This window comes from Lutra lutra, chromosome 17, assembly GCF_902655055.1.
Source record: "Lutra lutra chromosome 17, mLutLut1.2, whole genome shotgun sequence".
NCBI lineage: Eukaryota > Metazoa > Chordata > Mammalia > Carnivora > Mustelidae > Lutra > Lutra lutra.
The window spans coordinates 44,573,017-44,600,516 of NC_062294.1; the positions used below are offsets into that span (position 1 = coordinate 44,573,017).

General features: G+C 37.5%; 1 protein-coding gene across 4 annotated transcripts in view; it reads left to right on the forward strand.

The window, feature by feature from the left end:
• Positions 1-27,500, forward strand: part of LOC125088414 (zinc finger protein 345) — a 124,758-nt gene that overhangs the window by 79,251 nt on the left and 18,007 nt on the right. For 3 of the 4 annotated variants that reach the window (XM_047709557.1, XM_047709558.1, XM_047709560.1), the window contains one exon: positions 1,612-4,356. In XM_047709557.1, the coding sequence (XP_047565513.1) occupies positions 1,691-3,130 (1,440 nt within the window). In that variant the 5' untranslated portion in view covers positions 1,612-1,690 and the 3' untranslated portion in view covers positions 3,131-4,356. Of the gene's footprint in view, positions 1-1,611; positions 4,357-19,878; positions 19,884-27,500 lie in introns of those variants that run through there. The other variant, XM_047709561.1, reaches the window with a different exon arrangement.

Consider the following 27,500-nt stretch of genomic DNA (forward strand, 5'->3'; position numbering starts at 1 on the left):
CAAATGTGTAATCAACCTTTACCAAAACAAAAATACCAAGAATGGAAGGAAAAAAAGGGGGGAAAGTGCTTTGAGAGGTAATGATAGGATGTGCATAATTAAGACTGAGTATTCAGAAAAAATCTTTATTAGGATATGCCACTTAGCAGAGACCTTAACAATGTCCAGGAACTGGTAAGGCCAAGAGAGGGCAGTGGAGAAGGGAATATGGACAAATATGAAGAGCAGATGAAATCATTTTGTGTGTGTATGGTGGGGGGAGTGTAACAATTTAGTGCATTTGAAGAACTGAAAAGACCAGTATAGCTATAAGTTATTGTTGAGGGGAGAGAAGGATCAGGTTGAAGAGGCAGGCGGGAGGCAGATTACTGAGGAATTGTTAAGACCAAGTTAAGGCATACAGATCTTATCCTAAGGACAATGGGGAATCACTGAAACATTTTTAACAGAACAGTGCTAAGCTGGATATCACTCTGGCTGCTAAGGGTGTAAAACTGGAAAGGCAGACAACTAAATAAAATGCTGCTTTTGTGTCCAAATAAAAGTTTGGGCCTGGATCATCTATTGACAGTGGAGATGGAAAGAATTTGAGGACATATTTAGGCCTACCCCAAATAATCTTGCTGTATAAGTGTTATAAGAAGAGACTAAAGCTCAAATGTTTTCATGTTTGGAGTTTGATGTATGTGCTCAGGGACTTAATTGATATTTTTAAATCCATTCTTTTCTGGCATGCAGATCTTCCAAAATTATAGCCACTGAACACTGTGCAGTTACTTTACACAACTACATAAATGTATTACGTGTGATTTCAGAATCATTCAATAATCATTGGATCTGGGGTTCAGAATACATATCTATTTGCATCCTTGCAACCTGCTAACAGTATCACATTACCTATCTCTGCTCTTCCCTTCTCACAGACTTTAAAACTAGATTCTCCATTACAGTAGCTTTTGCTACTTTCTTTGTTCTCCCAAGTTTAGCCTCATAGACTTCCTGGGTAAACGTGGGTTTTACCAAATGGCATAAATAAGCCGTATTCTAAACACCATAGATTCTTCCTTCTGCATTGCTCATTCGTCACATTAATCTTTCATTAGGATACTGCTATATCTGGAGTAACATTCTCTTCTATTTCCTTCAGATTATATGCAATTTATGTTTGTTACTTGATTATTTATCCTAGACTTTTCCTTCTAGTTGTAGTTTCTTAATGCTCCAAACAACCCTAAGAAATGGGTTAAATGGTAATTTCCGTCATTTTAAAATGTATATGACGCTAGATTTATTCTCTAACAAAATTGGGGGAGAGTCTAGATGTCTTTATATTTATCGAGCTCCCCGTGTTTGAAGGGGGTTTTATTTAAATCACTATTTAGGAATGACTGACTAATCTGTTTTCCTAAATATCTCCTTCATCTTCCAGTGTGACTTCTTTTTACTTTCCTTTTCTGTTTGTCAAATTGCCCAATCATATTTGAGAATGGTATAAGCTACCCAGTTTTTATGAAAATTAGTTTCAGTTAAGTCTTTTCATTTCTATTATAAAAGTTTTATTTCTCCCAGAACACAAAAAAAGTGAATGTTTGCTTTTATATTTTCTTTCAGACTGTGAATCAAGGTTGAGACCAAGAAATTATTTCTGAAAAAGGATATTTATGGAATAGAATCATCCTGATGAGAGATAATGGAAAGACTTATAAAAAACAGCATTGAGTGTTCAAGTTTCAGAGGTGATTGGGAATGTAAAAGCCAGTTTGAGAGAAAACAGGAATCTCAGGAAGGACATTTCAGTCAAATGATATTTACTTCTGAAGACATGCCCACTTTCAGTACCCAGCATCAGAGAATACATACTGATGAGAAACTCCTTGAATGTAAGGAATGTGGGAAGGATTTTAGTTTTGTATCGGTCCTTATTCGACATCAGCGAATTCATACTGGTGAGAAACCTTATGAATGTAAAGAATGTGGCAAGGCCTTTGGTAGTGGTGCAAACCTTGCTTACCATCAAAGAATTCATACTGGTGAGAAACCTTATGAATGTAGTGAATGTGGAAAGGCCTTTGGTAGTGGCTCAAACCTTACTCATCATCAGAGAATTCATACTGGTGAGAAACCATATGAATGTAAAGAATGCGGGAAAGCTTTTAGTTTTGGATCAGGCCTTATTCGACATCAGATAATTCACAGTGGTGAAAAGCCTTATGAGTGTAAGGAATGTGGGAAGTCCTTTAGTTTCGAATCAGCCCTTACTCGGCATCACAGAATTCACACAGGTGAGAAACCTTATGAATGTAAGGATTGTGGGAAGGCCTTTGGCAGTGGTTCAAACCTTACTCAACATCGAAGGATTCATACTGGTGAGAAACCTTATGAATGTAAAGCATGTGGGATGGCCTTTAGTAGTGGTTCAGCCCTTACTCGGCATCAGAGAATTCATACTGGTGAAAAACCATATATTTGTAATGAATGTGGGAAGGCTTTTAGTTTTGGATCAGCCCTTACTCGACATCAAAGAATTCACACTGGTGAGAAACCTTATGTATGTAAGGAATGTGGGAAGGCTTTTAACAGTGGCTCAGATCTCACTCAACATCAGAGAATTCACACTGGTGAGAAACCCTATGAGTGTAAGGAATGTGAGAAGGCCTTTAGAAGTGGTTCCAAACTTATTCAGCATCAAAGAATGCACACTGGTGAGAAACCCTATGAGTGTAAGGAGTGTGGAAAAGCCTTTAGTAGTGGTTCAGACCTTACTCAACATCAGAGAATTCATACTGGTGAGAAACCTTATGAATGTAAAGAATGTGGCAAGGCCTTTGGTAGTGGCTCAAAACTTATCCAACACCAGCTAATTCACACTGGTGAAAAACCGTATGAATGTAAACAATGTGGAAAGTCCTTCAGTAGTGGTTCAGCTCTTAATCGGCACCAGAGAATACACACTGGTGAAAAACCCTATGGATGTAAGGAATGTGGGAAGAATTTTAGTACAGGCTCAAGCCTTACTCAACATCAGAAAATTCATACTGGTGAGAAACTTTATGAATGTAAGGAATGTGGAAAGGCTTTTGGGAGGGGTTCAGAGATTCAGCAACATAAAAAAAGTCATACTGGTGAGTAGCTCTGTGAATTGGAAACTTATGTTAGGATTATGTGGTAAGGAAGGACATAGGACACATAAGAAAATGTGTATTAGGGAGAGTCACTACAAATGTAATTAAGGTACAAATGCCTTACTTATGCTTTACAACTTCATCTGAGAGAATTTATACAGGAAAAGAAAAACCACTCTGAAGATCTCTATCTATATTCATTCTTTCATTATTTTTGGAAAATTCATACTTGTGAATATTAAAAATTTTTAAACTGCTTATTGTATTTTGCCTTTATTTTAAACATTGAAAAATTCATTTGGGGGCTAACCCTGCTACTTTTGTTTACTGATCCATCTCAAAATTATTTTAAGTTATTTATTGAGGGTCTAAATTCGCCCTTCTCCCTGTTTCTCATTTGAATGCCACTTATTTAATAGCCATATCTATTTTTGTATTTTTTATTGCTTGTTTGATGGTAAGTTATATTTTTATACATATGAAGCATGGATATCAGGTCAGTCTTCATTTTCTAAATTTGCATATCTGTGTATCTGTGTTCCATTTTGTTTGTGTTGTTACTGTTACTTTTAAGTATTCTTTAATATCTTGTGGCTCTGTATCTTTTGTTTTGGAATATTGTTTTACTTGCCTTTTATAAAGTCTATACCCTTTTTACAGAATAGTTCTTCTCTATATTAATGTAGATATGAACAAAAAATAGTTATCTGTAATCATACCAACCATAGACAATCATTGTCAGATTTTTGTAGCAAACTCTTTAAGACCATGTCATTGTTTTTGAAAGAAAGTGTGATTGTGCTATATACTATAACCAGCCTTTAATATTCTTTGTAAATATATTGTTACTCTTCTATTGGCTTGAAGGTATTCACCTGTCTTTATCAAGCCCCTATTTTGTTAAGTATGGAAAATTTTGCCATTATAAAGCGTTACCTTGATGGCTCCTTTTGAATGTGTCTTTATTTTTTTATTGTTCATTTCAGAGAAAATGTATGAGGTCTTTTCTGCTTTTAAAGATTTATACTATAATGTATAAGTTCTGCTTCCCTTGACCAGCATTGTTGACCCTAGTTATTTTCCCACTGTTAACCAACTTATTTATTCTTCCAGATCCTTTTATATGCATATATAATGTGCTTATGGTAATGTGGGCATAATTAGCTCACTTCAGAGGCTTGTTATGTGGATTCTACAATTGTGCCTATCACATAATAAAGCTTGCTTAGTATTAGACTTTGTCATTATTATCTTTTCAATTTTGTTATGGAAAAACCTGTAACTAGTATACATGTTTTACTGAACATTTAAAACATTATAATGGAAAAGAGACATTCATGTAAATGAATATAAGTAAAGTTTGACCAACATCTATTTCTTATGACAAGAGATAATTCATCTTAAAGAAAAATATGTGATGGTAAAGTATAAGAAGGAAAAATTCATACCAAGGTAAAAATAAAAATTCTTCATAGAAATTTGAATTTTGAGGAATGACGACAGCATCATGACAGCATAAGCTGCCTACCGTCAGTTGACCTCCCCATGATTAACAAGTAAAAGTGCCTCTGTGGTTGTTGTGGAATCCAACCCAAAAGCTAAGGGACCTAAGAGGAGTCTCACCCACATTGAGTAATAAGCTGACAGTCCTTGATACAGGCTGTGAAACCAGAAGTCTGAATCAGCTCCAGCCCCTCTTAGCACAATTAAGGGCAAATGTGGAGAGTGCTGAATTAGGCAGATACTCACAAATGACAGAGCCTTTGTAGATCTCCAGATTTCCTGAGGAGAGAGTCTAGCACTGTGTTGGAAAAAAGGAAGGAGGCGGGGGGTAAAAGGAACTTTACCAGTGCCACCCCTGCCCCAGGGTGGCATATCATGGAGCTAAACTAGCCAGCAATGACTTCTTCCACGGGGGAAAACAGTGGATGATTGCCCAGCTTCCCTACTTGTGTAGAATGCTGCTGAAGAAACTTGTTTCTCTCTTGCAGCATCCACAGTATTGAGGCAGTACCTGCATGACTGCGGAGAGAAGAGATGGGGCTGTAAGAATATCAGAGTGTATCAAAGGAGTACAATTCCTCCTAGCTGCATTCAGGACTCCAGGAAGAAGCCCACCACAAACCACTGGGAAAACCTTGCACAAGGATCCCCCACTTGGCCTGCAGGCATCCCCAGTGCCCCAAACGTTAAACCCACTCTCAATTCTTCAGCTAGATCTTTGTGTATGCTCCCATGTATGGCAGTTAGGGCCAGTTTTGGTAGACTGAGACCATGCATGTTTTCAGCAGCCAGAATGGTGAGTTGTAAGCTTGAGAGAAGACAAAGAAGCTTAAGATTTCTGCCACAAGGGGGCAAGAAGCAGGGAACATGTGTGTTCCTACAGGGACAGAGAAAGTAAGCAGAACCAATAAAAAGTATATTTGACCTGAAGGTATCTAGCAATATTTGGAGGAGGTGACTGCTTCAAATGAGAAAACAGCAATGCAAAACTCCAAGAAACATGAGGAATCAATGAAACATGACATCACAGAAAGATTTCAACAATCCTCTAGTAACTGAACTCAAAGACAGAATTCTGTGATTTACCTGATAATTCAAATAAGCTGCTTTAAAGAAACTCAATGATCTACAATAAAACATAGAACTGAATGAGCAGGAAAGCAATATATGAATAAAATTAGAAATTCATCAAAGAGAAATAATATAAAAACAAACAAATCTGGAGTTGAAGAATGAATGAAATGAGAAGTGCCATATAGAACATCAACAGGAGAAGAGTTCAAGCAAATATAAAATCAGAGGGAGAGAGGATGGGGGCTTTGAAATACCCAAGTCAGAGGAGAACAAAATAAAAAGGAATGAAAGAGAGTAAGAAAGCCTACAAGATGTGTGGGACACCATAAAACAAACAATATAAAAAATAACTAATCTGTTAATGAATTAATATAAAAAGTAAAAAATAGTAAGATCAAAAACATAAAAAGGGCAGTAAAAGAGTAGAGCTTTCCTATGTGATTAAAGTTGCTATCCATCAGCTTAAAATGGACTGTTTTACAAGATTTTTTAAAGGACTTATTTATTTTAGAGAGAGAGAGCAGGGAGAGAGGCAAAGGGAGAGGGAGAGAAAGAATTTTCAAGCACTCTTTTCACTGAGTGTGGAGCCTGATGTAGGGCTTGATCCCAGGACCCCAAGATCATGACCTGAGCCAAAATGAAGAGCAAGCCACCTAAATGACTGAGCCACCCAGATGCCCCTTATAACAGGTTTTATGTAAGTCTCAATAAGCACAAAGCAAAAATCTGTTAGATTCACAAAAGATAAGTGAAGGGAATCAGAGCATACTGCCATGGAAAAGAAAGAGGGAAAAGAACAATGGAACTACAAAATAGCCAGAGAGTTATTAGTAAGATGGCATTAGTCTACATGTTAATAATTTCTCTAAATGTAAATGAATTGATTTTACCAATCAAAAGGCATAGAATGGCCAGATAAGATTCAACTATATGTTACCTACCAAAAGGCACTTCAGCTTTAAGGTCATACATAGGCTTTAAGTGAAGAGATGGAAAAAGATATTCCATGGAAGCAGAAAGTGGGATTGGCCTTGCAGTGTTGGCCCATGCATATGTAAGACAAAATAGACTTTAAGCCAAAAATTATAATGAGACAAAGAATATCATAGAATGATAAAGAAGTCAATTCATCAAGAAGATACAACAATCGTAAATGTTTATGCACCCAATATTGGAACACATAAACATGTTAAGCAAATGCTGACAGATCCGAAGGTAGAAATAGGCAAAATGAGAACAGTAGGGGATTTCAATACTTTAAGTAACAGATGGATCACTCAAGCAGAAAATGCAATGTAGAAACATTTGACTTGAATCATGTATTTGATCCCTGAACCTAACAGGCATATATAAAACATTCCAGTCAATAGCAGTAGCAGAATACTCATCTTCTCAAGTGCATATGGAATATTCTCCAGGATAGATCATATGATAGGTCACAAAACAATTCTTGGGAAATTTAGACTGACATCACACCAAGTATCTTTTCCAACCACAATGATATGAAACTAAAAATCAAATAAACAAGAGGAAGCTGGAATTTTTACAAGTATGTGGAAACTAGGCAACATATTCTAGAATAACCAATGGGCCAAGGAAGAAATGAAGAGAAAAAAAAATCCCCTAACAAACGAAAATGGAAACTCAACAGACAAATACATGAATGATGCTGTAAAAGCCTTTCTTATAGGGAAGTTTATAGCAATAAATGCATGTGTAAGGGAAAATGGAAGATTTCAAATAAACAATTTTAAATGTCAAGGAACTAGAAAAAGAAGAATAAACTAAGGCCAAAGTTAGCAGAAGGAGTTAACAAAGATCAGAGCTGAAATAAATCAAATAGAGACTAGAAAGCAATAGAAAAGATTAGCTAAAATCTGTTTTTGATAAAGATAAAATTGATAAAACTTTAGCTAGACTAAGGAAAAAAGCAGAAAGGGACACCCGGGGGGCTCAGATGATTAAGAGTCTAGTCTGCATTTGGCTCAGGTCATGATCTCTGGGTCCTGGGATTGAGCCCCAGGGCCCAATCAGGCTCCCTGTTCAGTGGGCAATCTGGTTCTCCCTCTCTGTCTGCCTCTTCTCCACCCCGACTTTTACTCTCAAATGAATAAATAAAATCTTAAAAAAATGAAAATAAATAAAATTATTCTAACAACACATTATAAAAAAAATAAAAAGGAGTCAAAATCAGAAATGAAAGAGGAAACATTCTAACAGATATCACAGGAATACAAAAGATCATAAGAGACTATTATGAACACTTGTATGCTAACGAATTGGATAATGTAGAAGTGGATAAATTCCTAAAAACATATGACCTATCAAAACTGAATTATGAAGAAATTAAAAATCTGGAGAGACCAATTACTATACTAGTAAGGTGATTCAGTCAGTCATCAAAAATGTCCAGTGAAGAAAAGCCAAGCACCAGATGGCTTTGCTGTTGAATTTTATCAAACATTTAAAGAATGAATGCCAATTCTCAAACTCTTATAAAATTGAAGAAGAAGGAACACTCCCAAGCTCATTTCACAAGGTTAGCTTTACTCTTATGCCAAAACCAGAGGACACCACAAGAAAAAACTTAGAGGCCAATTGAATATAAATGCAAAAATTCTCAAGAAAATATTAGTATACTAAATTCAACAGGACATTAAAAGGATCATACACCCTGATTAAGTGGAATTTATCCCTGTGATACAAGGATAGTTCAACATAGTCACATCAATAAATGTGATATATACCACATTAATAGAATGAAGAGTAAAAATCATATGATATCTCAACAGGTGCAGAAAAGCATTTGACAAAATACAATATCCTTTCATAATAAAAACACTCAAAAAATTCAGGTATAGAAGGAACATTCCTTGAACAATAAAAGCCAAATATGATAAACCCATAGCCACCATCATACTTGACAGTGAAATGTGGAAAGTTTTCCTTCCAGCTTAGGATAACACCAGGATGTCTACTCTCACCACTCCGATTCAACATAGTACTGGAATCTCTAGCCAGGGCAATCATAGGAGAAAATAAGTATAAGGCATCCAAATCAGATGAAGTGGAATTTTCTCTGTTTAGATGATATGATCTTATATCGAGAAAATCCTGAGGACTCTACCTTAAAACTGTTAAGAGCTAATAAAGTTTCAGGATACGAAACATACAGAAATGAGTTGTGTTTTTAGGCACTAGCAACAAAACACCTGAAACAGAAATTTTTAAAAAACCTTATTCACAATAGCATCAGAAATAATAAAATATGTAGAAATAAATTTAACCAATGAGGTGAACAATCAGTGTGGTGAAAACTACAAGACTGATTAAAGTAATTGAAGAAGACACAAATAAGAGATATCCCATGTTCATGGATCAGAAGAATTATTATTGTTAAAATGTTCATTCTACCCAAAGTCATCTATGGATTCAATGCTATCTCTGTCAAAATTCAACTGGCATTTTTCACAGAAGTAGAAAAACAATCCTAAAATTTGTATGGAGCCACAAAAGACCATAAATAGCCCAGGTAATCCTGAGTAAGCAGTACAATGCTGAAGGCATCACACTGCCTAATTTCAAACTATACTATAAAGCTATAGTAAATAAGACTGGTTGATACTGGCATAAAAATGGACATATAGTCCCATGGAACAGAATTGAGAACCCAAGAATAAAACCTTGCATATACGTCAGCTAATATTTGGCAAGGGAACCTAGAATATTCAGTAGGGAAAAGATAATTTCTTCATTAAATGGTGTTGGGAAAATTGGATATTCACATGGAAAAAAATGAAATTGGACCCATATCTGTACCACTCACAAAATTAACTCAAAATGGATTAAAGACTTAAACATAAGAACTAAAACCCTAAGTGCCTAGAATAAAACAGGAAAAACCTCATTGACATTGGTCTTGGCAATGATAACTTGGGTATGGCATCAAAAGCACAAAACAAAAGCAAAAATAAATATATGGTACTAAATAAGTAAAAGTTTCCTGCACAGCAAAAGAAAAAGTCAACAAAATGAAAAAGCAACCTATGGAATGAGAAAAAAAATTGCAAATCATATTTCAAAATAAGTTAATATTCAGAATATATAAACACATACAACTCAACATCACTAATCAAGGAAAGCCAAATCAAAACCACAGTGAAATTTTCCCTCACAGCTATTAGAATGGCTATTACCAAGAAGTCCAGAGTTAACAAGTCTTGTTGAGGATGCAGAGAAAACTAAATACTTGTGCACTGTTGGTGAGAATGTAAATTTGTACAACTACTATGGAAAACAATGTGGAGGTTCCTTAAAAAATTAAAAATAAAACTTCCATAGGATCCAGCAATCCACTTCTGGGTATATCAAAGGAAACAAAAACTGGTATCAATAAGATATCTGTACTTCCAGATTCTTTTTAAAAAAATGCTTTATTTCTTTTTTTTAATGCTGTATTTATTTCCTGTTTCAAGTTTTTATTTCATTTTTTATTTTATTTTTATTTATTTTATTATTTATTTTATTTTCTGTTCCAAGTTTTTATTTAAATCCTAAGTTAGTTAACATATAATACAATATCAGTTTCAGGAGTAGAATTAATGATTCATTATTTATGTGTAGTATAACACCCAATGCCTTCCTTGATAGCTGTCACCTATTTAGCCCATTTCCCCACCCACCTCCCCTATAGCAAACCTTGGTTTGTTCACTATACTTAAGAGTCTACTTTATGGTTTGCCTCTCTCTCTTTTTTTTCCTTCCCCTTTGTTCATCTGTTTGGTTTCTTAAATTCCACATATGTACACTTTCATATTCTTGCAGCATTATTTATAACAGCCAAGATGTGGAAACAACCTGAGTCAGTCAATGGATGAATGGATAAAGAAGAAGTGGTATATATACAATAGAGTATCATTCATCCATGAGAAAGAAGGAAATCTTGCTATTTGTGACAACTTGGATCAACTCTGAGGGCATTATGCTAAGTGAAATAAGCCAGGGAAAGAAAAATACTATAGAATATCAGTCATATGTGGAATCTGAAATAGGTGAATTCATAGAAACAGTATAGTGGTTGTTACCACAGAACGGTGGGAAACATGCAGAGATGTTGGTCAAAGGGTAGCAACTTCCTGTTATGAGATGAATAAGTTCTAGGGATCTAATGTTCAGCATGGCAACTAAATATTGTATTATATACTTGAAAGATGCTAAGTGAGTAGATTAGTAAATGTCTCATTGCAAAAAAAGAAATGGTAATTCTGTTACATGATGGAGGTGTTACCTAACCCTGATGCTAATCATTTTGGATTATATGTGTATCATGTCAACATGATACAACATGATACAACACCTTAAACAATATTATAGTCAATTATATTAATAAAGCTGGAAATAAGTTTAAAAATTTAAAAGCTATGCAAAAGTAAAATCACATATCTTTTTTTTTAAAGTGAATGTTGTTCACATTTTTTTTTTAAGATTTTATTTATTTATTTGTCATAGAGAGAGAAGCGAGAGTGAGCACAGGCAGACAGAGTGGCAGGCAGAGGCAGAGGGAGAAGCAGGCTCCCTGCCAAGCAAGGAGCCTGATGTGGGACTCGATCCCAGGACGCCGGGATCATGACCTGAGCGGAAGGCAGCTGCTTAACCAACTGAGCCACCCAGGCGTCCCTTAAAATCACATATCTTGAATTAATAGGGAGAAATTATATTTTATGTATATGCGTGTGGCCTTTATTATTTTGAGGTATTTCTGCACCATACCCCGCCTTGTTAAGAATTTTTTATCAGAAATGGATGTTGAATTCTGTCAAATGCTTTTTCTGCACCTCTTGGGATGATTTTATGATTTTTAATCCTTTTTTTTTAAGATTTTTATTTATTTATTTGAGAGAGACAAGAGAGAGCACGAGAGGGGAGAAGGTCAGAGGGAGACGTAGACTTCTCATGGAGCTGGGAGCCCCATGCAGGACTTGATCCCGAGACTCTGGAATCATGACCTGTGCCGAAGGCCATTGCTTAACCAACTGAGCCAACCAGGCGCTATTCTTTATTTTCTTAATGTGGTGTTTCTCATTGATTTTGGGGTGTTGAGTAAATCCCACTTGATAATATTTGTGAATTTTCCAGTTTTCTTCTTGTAATTGATTCCTGCTTTCATAACATTGTGGTCAGAAAAGATGGCTTGATATGAATTCAGTCTTCTTAAAATTATTAAGACTTGTACTGTGGCCTACCATATGATCTAGGGAATGTTTCATATATGCTTGAGAAGAATGTGCATTCTGTTTCTTTTGAGTGGAATGTTCTGTATGTCTGTTAAGTCCATCTGGTTTACGTTTAAATCTTTAATCCTTTTTGTTAGTTGTTTTTTTGTATATGGTGTATAACAAAGGTCCAATTTCATTGTTTTGCATGTAGATATCCAATTTTTCCAACACCACTTATTGAAGGAGACTATCATTTCCCCATGTTATATTTGTGGTGCCCTTGTCAGATATTAACTGACAGTATATGTGATGGCTTATTTCTGGGTTATTCTATTCCATTGGTTTATGCACATGTTTTTGTGCCAGTACTATACTGTTTTGATTACTATAACTTTGTAATGTGTTATGAAGTCAGGAATCTTAATATCTTCTGTTTTGTTGTTCTTGCTCAAAATTGCTTTTACTATTCAGTGTTTTCTTGTGGCTCCAAATGAAGTTTATAATTGTTTTTTTCCTATTTATGTAAAAAAAAATGCCATTGTTGTTTATCAAAGATTGCACTGGCTGTAATTTCTATGTATTTATAAATTTTCCCATTTTCTTTCTATTACTAATATATGGTTTTATTCCACTGTAATAGGGAATGATGTATGTAATAATTTTTAACCTTCTTAAATTTATTAAGACTTGTTTTATGACTGCATGCGATGTATCCTGAATAATGTTACATATTTGCTTAAGAAGAATGAGTAATCTGCTGATGTTGGGTGAAATGCTCTGTATATGTGTGTTAGAGTCATTTAGTCTATTCTGTTGTTCAGTTCTGCATTTTAAAATTGACTTTCTGTCTGGATGATCTATATCCACTAATGACAGTGGAATGTTGAAGCCTCCTGTGATTGTTGTATTGCTATTTTCCCCTTATAGATCTGTCAGTATTGGCTTTCTATATTTATATGCTTTGATATTAGGTGCATATATATTTACAATGGCTATATATTCTTGTTGTATTATCCCTTTTATCAAAATATGACATCCTTTTTCTATTGTGAACCTTTGTGACTTAGAGTCTATTTTGTTGATGTAAGTATAGCCTTTCTTGCTTTGTTTTGTTACCATGTCCATGTCTCCACATCACACTTTCAGCCAATGTATGTTCTTAATTCTGAAGTGAGTCTTTTATAGACAGCATTTATTTGGGGCTGGTTTTTGTTTTTGTTTATCTTTTTTTCAGTCTATGTTTTTTCAGGCACTCTATGTCTTTTGGTTGGGAAGTTTAGTCCCTCTACATTTAAAGTAATTATTATTTTTTAATTATTTTACTATTATTATTATTGAACACTACATCAAAAACCAATATTATATGCTGGCTAACTGAATATAACATTTAAAGTAATTATTAATAGGCAAGGACTTTAAATTTTGCTAATATTTTGTCTGTTTTGTAGTTCTCTTATTCCTCTCTTGCTTTCTTCATTGTAGTTTGATGACTTTTTGTACTGATATGCTATGATTCTTTTCTCTTTGTTTGGTTTACCTACTATATGTTTTTCCTTTGTGGTTACCATGAGGCTTAAATCAAATAATTTATAGTTATAACAGTTACTTTAATCTGCTAACAACTTAACTTCAATTGCATACATAAACTTTACACTTTATTTCTCTCCACCCACACTTTATGTAATTGATGTTAAATTTTGCTTCTTTTATATTGTATTTCCATTAGCAAATTTTATCTGGTTATGGTTATTCTTTTTTTTTAAGATTTTATTTATTTATTTGACAGAGATCACAAGTAGGCAGGGAGGCAGGCAGAGAGAGAGGGGGAAGCAGGCTTACCGCTGAGCAGAGAGCCTGATGCGGGGCTCAATCCCAGGACCCTGGGATCATGTCCTGAGCTGAAGGCAGAGGTTTTGTTTGTTTTTATTTTTTTATTTTCAGCATAACAGTATTCATTGTTTTTGCACCACACCCAGTGCTCCATGCAATCCATGCCCTCTCCAATACCCACCACCTGGTTCCCCCAACCTCCCACCCCCCGCCCCTTCAAAACCCTCAGATTGTTTTTCAGAGTCCATAGTCTCTCATGGTTCACCTCCCCTTCCAATTTCCCCCAACTCCCTTCTCCTCTCTAACTCTCCTTGTCCTCCATGTTATTTGTTATGCTCCATAAATAAGTGAAACCATATGATAATTGACTCTCTCTGCTTGACTTATTTCACTCAGCATCATCTCTGCCAGTCCCGTCCATGTTGCTACAAAAGTTGGGTATTCATCCTTTCTGATGGAGCCATAATACTCCATAGTGTATATGGACATCTTCCTTATCCATTCGTCCGTTGAAGGGCATCTTGGTTCTTTCCACAGTTTGGCGACCGTGGCCATTGCTGCTATAAACATTGGGGTACAGATGGCCCTTCTTTTCACTATATCTGTATCTTTGGGGTAAATACCCAGTAGTGCAATTGCAGGGTCATAGGGAAGCTCTATTTTTAATTTCTTGAGGAATCTCCACACTGTTCTCCAAAGTGGCTGCACCAACTTGCATTCCCACCAACAGTGTAAGAGGGTTCCCCTTTCTCCACATCCCCTCCAACACATGTTGTTTCCTGTCTTGGTAATTTTGGCCATTCTAACTAGTGTAAGGTGATATCTCAATGTGGTTTTAATTTGAATCTCCCTGATGGCTAGTGATGATGAACATTTTTTCATGTGTCTGATAGCCATTTGTATGTCTTCATTGTATGCCCATTTTTTTTATATGATTATGTGTTTTGCGTGTGTTGAGTTTGAGGAGTTCTTTATAGATCCTGGATATCAACATTTTTCTGTACTGTCATTTGCAAATATCTTCTCCCATTCCGTGGGTTGCCTCTTTGTTTTGTTGAGTGTTTTCTTTGCTGTGCAGAAGCTTTTGATTTTGATGAAGTCCCAAAAGTTCAGCTTCGCTTTTGTTTCCTTTGCCTTTGGAGACATATCTTGAAAGAAGTTGCTGTGGCTGATATTGAAGAGATTACTGCCTATGTTCTCCTCTAGGATTCTGATGGATTCTTGTCTCACGTTGAGGTCTTTTATCCATTTTGAGTTTATCTTTGTGTACAGTGTAAGAGAATGGTCGAGTTTCATTCTTCTACATATAGCTGCCCAGTTTTCCCAGCACCATTTATTGAAGAGACTATCTTTTTTCCACTGGATATTTTTTCCTGTTTTGTCGAAGATTATTTGACCATAGAGTTGAGGGTCCATATCTGGGCTCTCTACTCTGTTCCACTGGTCTATGTGTCTGTTTTTATGCCAGTGCCATGCTGTCTTGGTGATCACAGCTTTGTTGTAAAGCTTGAAATCAGGTAACGTGATGCCCCCAGTTTTATTTTTGTTTTTCAACATTTCCTTAGTGATTCAGGGTCTCTTCTGATTCCATACAAATTTTTGGATTATTTGCTCCAGCTCTTTGAAGAATACCGGTGGAATTTTGATCGGAATGGCATTAAAAGTATAGATTGCTCTAGGCAGTAGAGACATTTTAACAATGTTTATTCTTCCAATCCAAGAGCATGGAATTGTCTTCCATCTTTTTGTGTCTTCTTCAATTTCTTTTATGAGTGTCCTGTAGTTCCTCGAGTACAGATCCTTTACCTCTTTGGTTAGGTTTATTCCCAGGTATCTTATGGTTCTTGGTGCTATCATAAATGGAATCGATTCTCTAATTTCCCTTTCTGTATTTTCATTGTTAGTGTAAAAGAAAGCCACTGATTTCTGTACATTGACTTTGTATCCTGCCACGTTACTGAATTGCTGTATGAGTTCTAGTAGTTTGGGGGTGGAGTCTTTTGGGTTTTCCATATAAGGAATCATGTCATCTGCGAAGAGAGAGAGTTTGACTTCTTCATTGCCCATTTGGATACCTTTTATTTCTCTTTGTTGTCTGATTGCTGTTGCTAGGACTTCTAATACTACATTGAACAAGAGTGGTAAGAGTGGGCATCCTTGTTGTGTTCCTGATCTCAACAGGAAGGCTGCAAGCTTTTTCCCATTGAGGATGATATTTGCTGTGGGTCTTTCATAGATAGATTTTATGAAGTTCAGGAATGTTCCCTCTATCCCTATACTTTGAAGCATTTTGATCAGGAATGGATGCTGGATTTTGTCAAATGCTTTTTCTGCATCAATTGAGAGGACGATGTGGTTCTTCTCTCTTCTCATATTAATTTGTTCTATCACATTGATTGATTTGCGAATGTTGAACCATCCTTGTAGCCCAGGAATGAATCCTACCTGGTCATGGTGGATAATCTTTTTTTTTTTTTTTTAATTTATTTATTTGACAGACAGAGATCACATGTAGGCAGAGAGGCAGGCAGAGAGAGAGAGAGGAGGAAGCAGGCTCTCCACTGAGCAGAGAGCCCGATGCGGGGCTTGATCCCAGGACCCTGAGATCATGACCTGAGCCGAAGGCAGAGGCTTTAACCCACTGAGCCACCCAGGTGCCCCGGTGGATAATCTTTTTAATGTCCTGTTGGATCCTGTTTGCTAGGATCTTGTTGAGAATCTTAGCATTCATATTCATCAGTGATATTGGTCTGAAATTCTCCTTTTTGGTAGGGTCTTTGCCTGGTTTGGGGATCAGGGTAATGCTGGCTTCACAGAAAGAGTCTGGGAGTTTTCCTTCTGCTTCAATTTTTGGAAACAGCTTCAGGAGAATAGGTGTTATTTCTTCTTTGAAAGTTTGGTAGAATTCCCCAGGGAATCCATCAGGTCCTGGGCTCTTGTTTTTTGGGAGGTTTTTGATCACTGCTTCAATCTCGTTACTAGATATCTGTATATTCAGGTTGTCAATTTCTTCCTGGTTCAATTTTGGGAATTTATAGTTTTCCAAGAATGCATCCATTTCATCTAGGTTGCTTAGCTTATTGGCATATAACTGTTGATAATAACTTCTGATGATTGTTTCTACTTCCTTGGTGTTAGTTGTGATCTCTCCCTTTTCATTCCTAATTTTGTTAATTTGGGCTTTCTCTCTTTTCTTTTGGATTAGTGTGGCCAATGGTTTATTGATTTTATTGATTCTTTCAAAAAACCAGCTTCTAGTTTCATTGATACGTTCTACTGTATCTCTGGTTTCTACCTCATTGATCTCAACTCTAATCTTGATTATTTCCCTTCTTATGTGTGGAGTTGGTTTGATTTGTTGTTGATTCTCCAGTTCTTTAAGGTATAGAGACAGCTGGTGTGTTCTGGATTTTTCAATTTTTTTGAGGGAGGCTTGGATGGCTATGTATTTCCCCCTTAGGACCGCCTTTGCTGTATCCCATAGGTTTTGGACCGAAGTGTCTTCATTCTCATTGGTTTCCATGAATTGTTGCAGTTCTTCTTTGATCTCCTGGTTGATCCAAGCATTCTTAAGCAAGGTGGTCTTTAGCTTCCAGGTGTTTGAGTTCCTTCTGAACTTTTCCTTGTGATTGAGCTCCAGTTTCAAAGCATTGTGATCTGAGAATGTGCAGGGAATAATCTCGGTCTTTTGGTATCAGTTGAGTCCTGGTTTGTGATCCAGTATGTGGTCTATTCTTGAGAAGGTTCCATGTGCACTTGAGAAGAATGAGTATTCTGTTGTTTTAGGGTGGAATGTTCTGTATATATCTATGAGGTCCATCTGGTCCAATGTGTCATTCAATGCTCTTGTTTCTTTATTGATGTTCTGCTTCGATGATCTATTTCTGAGAGAGGTGTGTTAAGATCTCCTACTATTAATGTATTCATATCAATATGACTCTTTATCTTGATTAACAGTTTTCTTATGTAATCGGCTGCTCCCATATTGGGGGCATAGATATTTACAATTGTTAGGTCATCTTGGTGGATAATCCCTTTAAGAATGATGTAGTGTCCTTCTGTATCTCTGACTACAGTCTTTAGTTTAAAATCTAATTTATCTGATATGAGAATTGCTACCCCGGCCTTCTTTTGAGGCCCATTGGCATGAAAGATGCTTCTCCATCCCTTCACTTTCAGTCTGGGTGTATCTTTAGGTTCAAAATGGGTCTCTTGTAGACAACATATGGATGGGTCCTGTCGTTTTATCCAGTCTGCAACCCTGTGCCATTTTATGGGTGCATTTAGGCCATTCACATTGAGAGTGATTATTGATAGATAGGTTTTTATTGACATCGTGTTACCTTTGAAGTCTTTCTTTCTGTAGATTGTCTCTATATTTCTGTTCAATGCTATTCTTGGGATTTTCCCTCTTATAGAACCCCCCTTAGTATTTTCTGTAGTGTCAGCTTGGTGGTTGCATAGTCTTTTAAGCCTTGCCAGTCTTGGAAACTCTTTATCTCTCCATTCATTTTGAATGTCAGTCTTGCTGGATAAAGTATTCTTGGCTGCATGTTCTTCTCATTTAGTGCCCTGAATATATGTTGCCAGCCCTTTCTGGCTTGCCAGGTCTCTGTGGACAGGTCTGATGTTATTTTGATGGGCTTTCCTCTGTAAGTAAGGACCCTCTTTGTCCTAGTGGCTTTCAAGAGATTATATCTACAATAGTGATTCCTCAATTTGACTATCAGGTGCCTTGATTTTTTTTTTTTGGAATCTATAATCTTGGGTGGAGACTGTTCAGCCTCTAGTACATGAACGCTGGTTCCATTCGCGAGATTGGGAAAATTTTTTTTTCTAATTTTTTTTTTATTTTTTTCAGCATAACAGTATTCATTATTTTTGCACCACACCCAGTGCTCCATGCAATCCGTGCCCTCTACAATACCCACCACCTGGTGCCCCCAACCTCCCACCCCCCACCCCTTCAAAATTCTCAGATCGTTTTTCAGAGTCCATAGTCTCTCATGGTTCACCTCCCCTTCCAATTTCCCTCAACTCCCTTCTCCTCTCCATCTCCCCTTGTCCTCCATGCTATTTGTTATGCTGAGATTGGGAAAATTTTCATGAAGAACTTGTTCCACTATATCTTCTAGACTTCTTTCTTTCTCCTCCCCTTCAGGGATTCCAATAATTCTGACGTTGGAACGTTTCATGGCATCATTTATTTCCCTGATTCTGTTTTCGTGGCTTCTAAGCTGTTTGTTCCAGGCTTCCTCCTGATCCTTTCTCTCTGTTTGTCCTCCAGATCACTAATTCTATCTTCTGTCTCAGTTACCCTAGCTTTGAGAGAATTTAGATTAGGTTGGAACTCATTGAGAGCATTGTGAACCTCATCCCTGGTAGCTTTCAGCTCTGCCCTAACCTTGTGAACATCATCTCTGGTTGCTTTCAGTTCAGCCCTAATCAATTCCGTTTGGTCATCCATGGCTTTCTCCAACCTAGCTATTGCCTGGATAATTGTTAGCCTGAATTCTCTTTCCGACATACTGTCTATGATGATAGCCATTAGCTCTGTTGCAGAAGGTCCATCCTCTGTATTTTTCTTCTGTTGGGCATTCCTTCTCCTAGTCATTTTGGTGAGAGATGACTGAACAGATGTAGCTGGATGTATTGACTGTGGTGCAGTCAAGGTGCACCCTGGAACACTTCTGAGCAATCAGGATTCCCCACCCAAAGGAGAGAAAAAAGAAAAGAAAAAAAAAAAAAAAGAGAGAGAGAGAGACAGGAAAGAAAGGGAAGATAAAAGAGAAGATTCAGCCCAAATGGGCCCCAAGGTAAGATTTATGAAGTATACAAACAAAAACAGACAAACAAAAAGACTGATAAAAGTATATGATAAGAGAAAAAAATATATATATATAAGCAAATAAAGGAAGAACCTCATCAAAAAGAACCCCAAGTGTAAGATTTATATACTATCAGGAGAAACCCAAAAATACAGAAACACTGGTGGAAGAAAAAGATGGGAGAGTGGTTATAAATTCTCAGTGTGGGCGAAGAAGTTTGTTTCTTCCTGGATGTATCTTGATATCTTTGTTAAAGGACTCAACTTTCCTAAGATAAAGGGGGATTAAAAATTGGTTTACCTATAGGGGTAGTATTGATTGGGGAAAGGGGATTACTTTGAAGTTTAACTCTATATAAATATTAGAAAATAAAAATAAAAAAGGAATAAACTAGACTAAACTAAAATAAAATAAAAAAAAGAAATTTAAAAAATAGAAATGCAAAAGAAAAACACAGGTGTATGTATCAAAAAGTTCAGGTTAGAAGGTTATTATGGAATTTGATGTACTGGACAGCTCACTGTGATGGTAAATAGGTTAAAAAATTATCTATATTATGGGGCGCCTGGGTGGCTCAGTGGATTAAGCCGCTGCCTTCGTCTCAGGTCATGATCTCAGGGCCCTGGGATCGAGTCCCGCATCGGGCTCTCTGCTCAGCAGGGTGCCTTCTTCCCTCTCTCTCTCTCTCTCTGCCTGCCTCTCCATCTACTTGTGATCTCTCTCTGTCAAATAAATAAATAAAATCTTTAAAAAAATTATCTGTATTTAAAAAAAAATGAGCCAGAATAGTGGGAACAAATTAAAAATAAAAGTTGTCCTATGGGGGCGCCTGGGTGGCTCAGTGGGTTAAGCCGCTGCCTTCGGCTCAGGTCATGATCCCAGGTCCTGGGTTCGAGCCCCACATCGGGCTTTCTGCTCAGCAGGGAGCCTGCTTCCTCCTCTCTCTCTCTGCCTGCCTCTCTGCCTACTTGTGATTTCTCTCTGTCAAATAAATAAATAAAATCTTTAAAAAAAAAAAAAAAAAGTTGTCCTATGAAGTAGTGGTGGTTGTTCTCCTGTAGTCTTTTTTTTTTTTTTTTTCCTTTCCTGGTTGGTTTTCTGGGGGAGGGGCCTGCCACGTGGGTTTTCAGTCAATGATGTTCCCTGAGTTAAGTCCTCCCGCCCCCCTCAAGGTGGGCTCTGAGGAAACTGTTTTTTTCAGGCTTTTGTTCTCTGGAGGTTTTTATGTTTGTTCACTTTTTTTTTCTCTTGCCTTGACCGCTTTTGATGGTTTTTGTAGGTTTAGAGGAAAGCAAACTGCACCCTGACCTCCCTCTCAGAGAGAAGCCTTAGTCTGCTCTTCTGTGGGTGCTGCAGAGCCCATATAACTTCCCCCTTGGCCGCTGGCAGAGCAGGTTCTGAGTCGCGGTCCCCTGGGGACGCAGGATCTTCTGCTTGTACCCAAAACCACTGCAGCGGCGGCTGTCTGGGCAGCTCTAGACCGCCGGAGAGGTTCCAAGCAGCGATTGCACACTGACATTTTCCCGCTGGCCCGGGCTGGGAGTGCCTGGTCTTTCTGGGTCTAAGAGCTCCCAGCTTGCGCGCACCTCTCTCAGGGGAGGCTGTGGGTCGCGCGCGCGTCTCAGGCTCTGAGAGCGGGGCGCAGATCCGAAAGCACCAGGCTGGGCCTTTGCGCACCTTTCTCAGGGGAGAGTTTGGGGCGCGTGTCTCAGGCTCTGAAACAATGGTGCGGGTCTAATAAGAGTGCCAGGTGGGCCTTTGTGCACCTCTCTCAGGGGACGGTAAGGGGCGCCGGTGTCTCAGGCTCTGTAGCAGGGCTCAGTGTTCTGCCATCTGGCGAGGCTCCCAGCCCCTCACAGGAGCCAGACCCCACGCGTTCTCGGGCGTGCTGGTGGCTCAGGGACCAAGACCTGGTTTCTCCGCTGCACTCTCTCTGGCTCAGCGCCAGGGGAGGCTGTCCTGGGTCCAGGGACTTAAGCCCCTGTCCCTAGCCGCCCCGATTCCCACAATCCACCCCCCCCCCCCCCATGATCCTTTGCTCTTTTGGAGTGCTTTCAACCAGTCTCCAAGTTAATGGTTGTCCTCAGATGCAGGGCACTCTCGTATTAGGGTATTACTTTCCAACCAGTCACCACTGGTGGCTCCCTCCCCCTTTTGTTTATCTTCTGATATCAGTCCGACGTTCCCACTCCACTTTACCTGCCCACTGGCATCTTCTGCCCCTGTAGAGATCCAGACGTGTATAAGTCTGATCTCAGGCTGATTTTATGGGTGATCGGAATTCTTTGGTAGGTAATCAGCTCACTTTAGGGTACAGGTTGAAAAGGCGCCTCCTCCTACTTCCCCGCCATCTTGTCTCCACCCCCCCCCCCCCAAGGCAGAGGTTTTAACCCACTGAGCCACCCAGGCACCCCCTGGTTATGGTTATTCTTAATACTTATATCTTTTAACTATTTTACTGGTGTTAAAATATACATAACACCATTATGGTATTACAGTATTTTGTCTTTTCCAGTGAGATTTACATCTTCATATGCCTTTTAAAATTAGTTTCAGAGGTAGAATTTAGTGATTCATCAGTAGCATATAATACCCAGTGCTCTTTACATCAAGTGCCCTCCTTAATGTCTACCATCCAATTATCCCTTCCCCTCACACACATCCCCTCCCCTTCAGCAACCCTCAGGTTGTTTCCTAGAGTTCAGCATCTCTTATAGTTTGCCTCCCTCTCAATTTTCATCTTATTTTATTTTTCCTTCCCTTCCCCCATGTTCATCCATTTTGTTTTTTAAATTCCACATATGAGTGAAATCAGATGGTATTTGTCTTTCTCTGACTGACTTATTTTGCTTAGCATCATACCCTCTAGTTCCATCCATTTCATTGCAAGTGACAAGATTTCATTCTTTTTGTTTGACAGGAAATCCTTATCCATTCATCTGTTGATGGACATCTCCGCTCTTTCCATAGTTTGGATATTGTGGACATTGCTGCTATAAACATTGAGGTGTCCATGCCCCTTTGAATCATTATGTTTGTATCATGTTGCTTTTTAAATTCATTTCATTAAAACTGTAAAATGTCCTTTACCATTTCTTATAAGACAGGTCTTCTGGTGACAATTTGTGTTATTTCTTGACACATTGCATCTTCATAGATTGACACCCACCTGTTACTGTGTGTGTGTGTGTGTGTGTGTGTGTGTGAGTGAGTGTGTGTGTTTAAGACTTTTTTTTTTCATTTTTTTAAAATTTATTTTCAGCATAACAGTATTCATTGTTTTTGTACCACACCCAGTGCTCCATGCAATCCGTGCCTTCTCTAATACCCACCACCTGGTTCCCCCAACCTCCCACCCCCCACCTCTTCAAACCCTTCAGATTGTTTTTCAGAGTCCATAGTCTCTCATAGCCACCCCCCATTATCAACATCCCTCACCAGAGTAGAACATTTGTTATAACCTACATTGACATATCATTATCATCCATCACAGTTTCTGTGAGAGTTAGTTCTTGGTGTTGTACATTCTGTGGTTTAGGACAAATATATAATGACATGTATCCATTGTTATAGCATCCAATGGAGTATTTTCACTGCCCTAAAAATCTGTATTCTGCCTATTTATCTCTCTCCCATTGCCACAGCTCATGGTAATCACTGATATTTTTACTGTCTCTATAGTTTTGCCTTTTCTAGAATGTCATATAATTGGAATTATATACAGAATATAGTCTTTTTATATTGGCTAAGTCTTTCACTTAGTAAAAAGCACTTACAATTCCTACATGTCTGTTCCTGTCTTGATAGTTCATTCCTTTTTAGTACTGAATAATATTGTATTTTCTCAATGTACTATAATTTATTTACCCATTCATCTATTGAAGGACATCTTGTTTTTTTCCCAAGTCTTGGAAATTGTGAATAAATCTGCTATGAATATCCATTTGCAGGTTTTTTAAAAAACATTTTATTCATTTACTTGATAGACGGAGATCACAAGCAGGCAGAGAGAGGAGAAAGCAGGCTCCACGCTCCCATTTGCAGGTTTTTGTGTGGATGTAAATTTTTGACTCCTTTGGGTAAATACCCAGAAGCCCAATTTCTTGATTGTGTGTTAAAAGTATATTTCATTTTATAAGAAACCACCAAAGTATGTGAACCATTTTGCATTTCCATTAGTAATGAATGAAATTTCCTGTCATTTTTCATTCTCACCAGCATTTGGTGTTGTCAGATTTTGTCCATTGTAATAAGTGTGTTGTAGTATCTCAATGTTATTTTAATTTGCACTTCCCTGTTGGCTTATGATGTAGAGTATTATTTCATGGACTTATTTTCTATCTGCCTATCTTCTTTGATGAGATTTCTATTAAGGTTTGGCCCACATTTTTTAAAATTTATTTTTATTATTTTTAAAGATTTTATTTATTTGACAGACAGAAATCACAAGTAGGCAGAGAGGCAGGCACAGAGAGAGGGGTAGGCAGGCTCCCTGCCGAGCAGAGAGCCCGATGCGGGGCTCCATCCCAGGACCCTGGGATCATGACCTGAGCCGAAGGCAGAGGCTTTAACCCACTGAGCCACCCAGGTGCCCCTGGCCCACATTTCAAAATGTGGTTTATTTTCCTATTGAGTTCAAAGTGTTTTTAAAAATATTTTGGGACGCCTGGGTGGCTCAGTTGGTTGGACGACTGCCTTCGGCTCAGGTCATGATCCTGGGAGTCCCAGGATCGAGTCCCGCATCGGGCTCCCAGCTCCATGGGCAGTCTGCTTCTCTGACTTTCTCCTCGCTCATGCCCTCTCTCACTGTCTCTCTCTCAAATAAATAAATAAAATCTTTAAAAAAAAATATTTTGGACAATAGTCTTTTATCAGATTGCCTTTTGCAAATACTTTCTCCCACTCTGTGACTTGTGTTCTCATTCTCTTGAAATCATCTTTCAACAGAACAGTTTTTAACTTTAATGAAGTCCCGCTTATCAGTTATTTCTTTCATGGATCACACCTTTGGTGTTGTATCTAGAAATTCATCACCAAACCTAGAATCTTCTAGACTTTCTACTCTGTTCACTTCTAGGAGTTTGATAGCTTTACATTTTACATATAAATCTGTTGCCCATTTTTAGTTAATTTTTGTACAAGATACTCTTATCTAGATTCATTTTGCATGTGGATGTGCAATTTTTCCCGCACCATTTGTTGAAAAGTCTGTGGTTCCATTATATTTCTTCTGCCCCTTTCTCAAAGATCAGGGATTATATGATTATATTTATGTGCAACACTTTCTGGACTATATTGTTCCATTGATTTTTTTTATTGAATAAATTTGACATGTAACATTGCCTAAGTTTAAGGTGTACAATGTATTAGTTTCTTACATTTTTGTATTGTAATATGATGGCCAATGTAGCAATATTTATCCCATAATTATAGTGTAATATTATTGTCTATATTCATTATACTGTGCATTGGATTTCTGTGGCTTATTTACTACTCACTGCAAGTTTCTACCCTTAAACATCTTTGTTCTTATCCACTCCCACCATCCCCTTGTACCCATTTTACTCTATTTTGTACACATTTATTTAGGTTCCATATATTAAGTGATATCACACAGTAACTGTCTTTGACTTGTCTCTTTTAGAATAATGTGCCCAGGGTTCATCAATGTTGTTGCAAATAGAAGGATATTCTTTCTCACAACTGAGTAATATTCCATTGTACATACCACATCTTTTCTATCTGTTCATCCATTGAGGGGTATTTGGGTTGGTTCCATATCTTAGCTATTGCAAACAATGCTGCAATAATCATGGGATTGTGTATATGCAGTCAAAATCCTGTTTTCATTTCCTTTGGCTGTATACCCAGCCTCTTGTTGGATTGATTCCTTTATCGTAACATAATGCCCTTCTTTGTATCTTGTTACAGTCTTTTTTCAAAAGTCTATTTTGTTTAATATAAGTATTGCTACACTGTTGTTGTTGTTGTTTCACTTTCATTGAAATGCAATAGATTTGTCAATGTTAATTTTCTATCCTGGGACTGTACTGAATTCACTTATCATTTCTACCATTTTTTGGTGGAATCTTCAGGGTTTTCTATGTGGTATCATGTCATCTGCAAAGAGTGAAAGTGTTATTTCTTCCTTAACAATTGGATGCTTTTATTTCTTTTTGTTTTCTGATTGCTGTGGTTGGGACTTCCAGTACTATCTTGAATAAAAGTGGCAAGAGTGGACATCCTGATCTTAAAGGAAAAACTCAGTTTTTCCCTGTTGAGGATAATGTTAGCTTTTCATGTATGGCCTTTATTATATTGAGGTATGTTCCCTCTATCCCTACTTTGTGAGGGCTTTTATCATAAATGGATGTTGTACTTTGTTAAATGCTTCTTCTACATCTAATGAAATGATCATATAGTATTTATCCTTTCTCTTTTTGATTTAATGTATCACATTTATTGATTTGTGAATATTGAACCACCCTTGCATTCTAGGAATAAATCCCACTTGATTGTGGTAAATGGTTTTTAAAATGTATTGTTGGATCAAATTTGCTAGTATTTGTTGAGGATTTTTGCATCTATGTTCATCAGGGATACTGGCCTGTAGCTCTCTTTTTTAGTGATATCTTTGTCTGGTTTTGGTATGAGTGTAATGCTGGCCTCATAGAATTAATTTGTCAGCTTTCCTTCCTCTTCCATTATTTGACGTAGTTTGAGAATAGGTATTAACTCTTCTTTAAATGTTTGGTAGAATTCACCTGTGAAACCATCTGGTCCTAGACCTTCTGTTTGTTTGGAGATTTTTGATTACTGATTCAGTTTATTTGCTGGTAATCAGTCTATTCAGATTTTCTATTTACTCCTGATTCAGTTTTGAGAGGTTCCCCTCCCTTTTCCTTCCTTCTTTTCCTTTCTCTTTTCTTTCTTTTTTCCTTTTCTTTCTTTCCTTCCTTCCTTCCCTTCCTCCCTCCCACCTACCCTCTCTCCCTCCTTCCTTCTCTTCCTTCCTTCCTTCCTCTTTCTCTTTCTCTCTCTCCTGCTCCCTCCCTCCCACCCTTCCTTTCTTCCTTCCTTCCTTTCTTTCTCTCTCTCTCTCAGAGGTTATGTGTTTCTAAGAATGTATCCATTTCTACTAGGTTGCCCAATTTGTTGGTATGTAATTTTGTATAATATTCTCTTATAATCCTTTGCATTTCTGTGGTGTTGGTTGTTATTTCTCCTGTTTCATTTCTAATTCTTTAAGTTCTCTCTCTCTCTCCCTTCCCCTGGTCCTCCCTCCCTCCCTTTGATGAGCCTGGCTAAAGGTATATCAATTTTCTTGATCTTTTCAAAGAACCAGCTCTTGGTTTTATTGATCTGTTCTACTGTTTGTTTGTTTTAGTTTATATTTCATTTATTTCTGCTCTAGTCCTTATTATTTCATTTCTTCTATTGGTTTTAGGTCTTGTTTGTTATTTTTCTGCCTCCTTTAGGTATAAGATTAGGTTGTTTATTTGAGATTTTTCTTGCTTCTTAAGGTAGGCCTGTATTGCTATATATTTCCCTCTAAGGACCATTTTTTTCCTGCATCCCAAAGGTTTTGGACTGTGGTTTTCATTTCAATTTGTTTTTTATTTCCTCTTTGATTTCCTGGTTGACCCATTCACTGTTCAGTAGCATGTTGTCTAACCTCCATGTATTTGTGATCCTTCCAAATTTTTTCTTGTGGTTGACTTCAAGTTTCATAGCATTGTGGTCAGAAAATATGCATGGTATGATCTCAATCTTTTTGTACTTTTGTTGAGGACTGATTTGTGAACTAGTGTGTAATCTATTCTGGACAAGTTCCATGTACACTTGGAAAAAATATGTATTCTGCTGCTTTAGGATGAAATGTTCTGATTGTATGTGTTAAGTCCATCTGACCCAGTGTGTAATTCAAA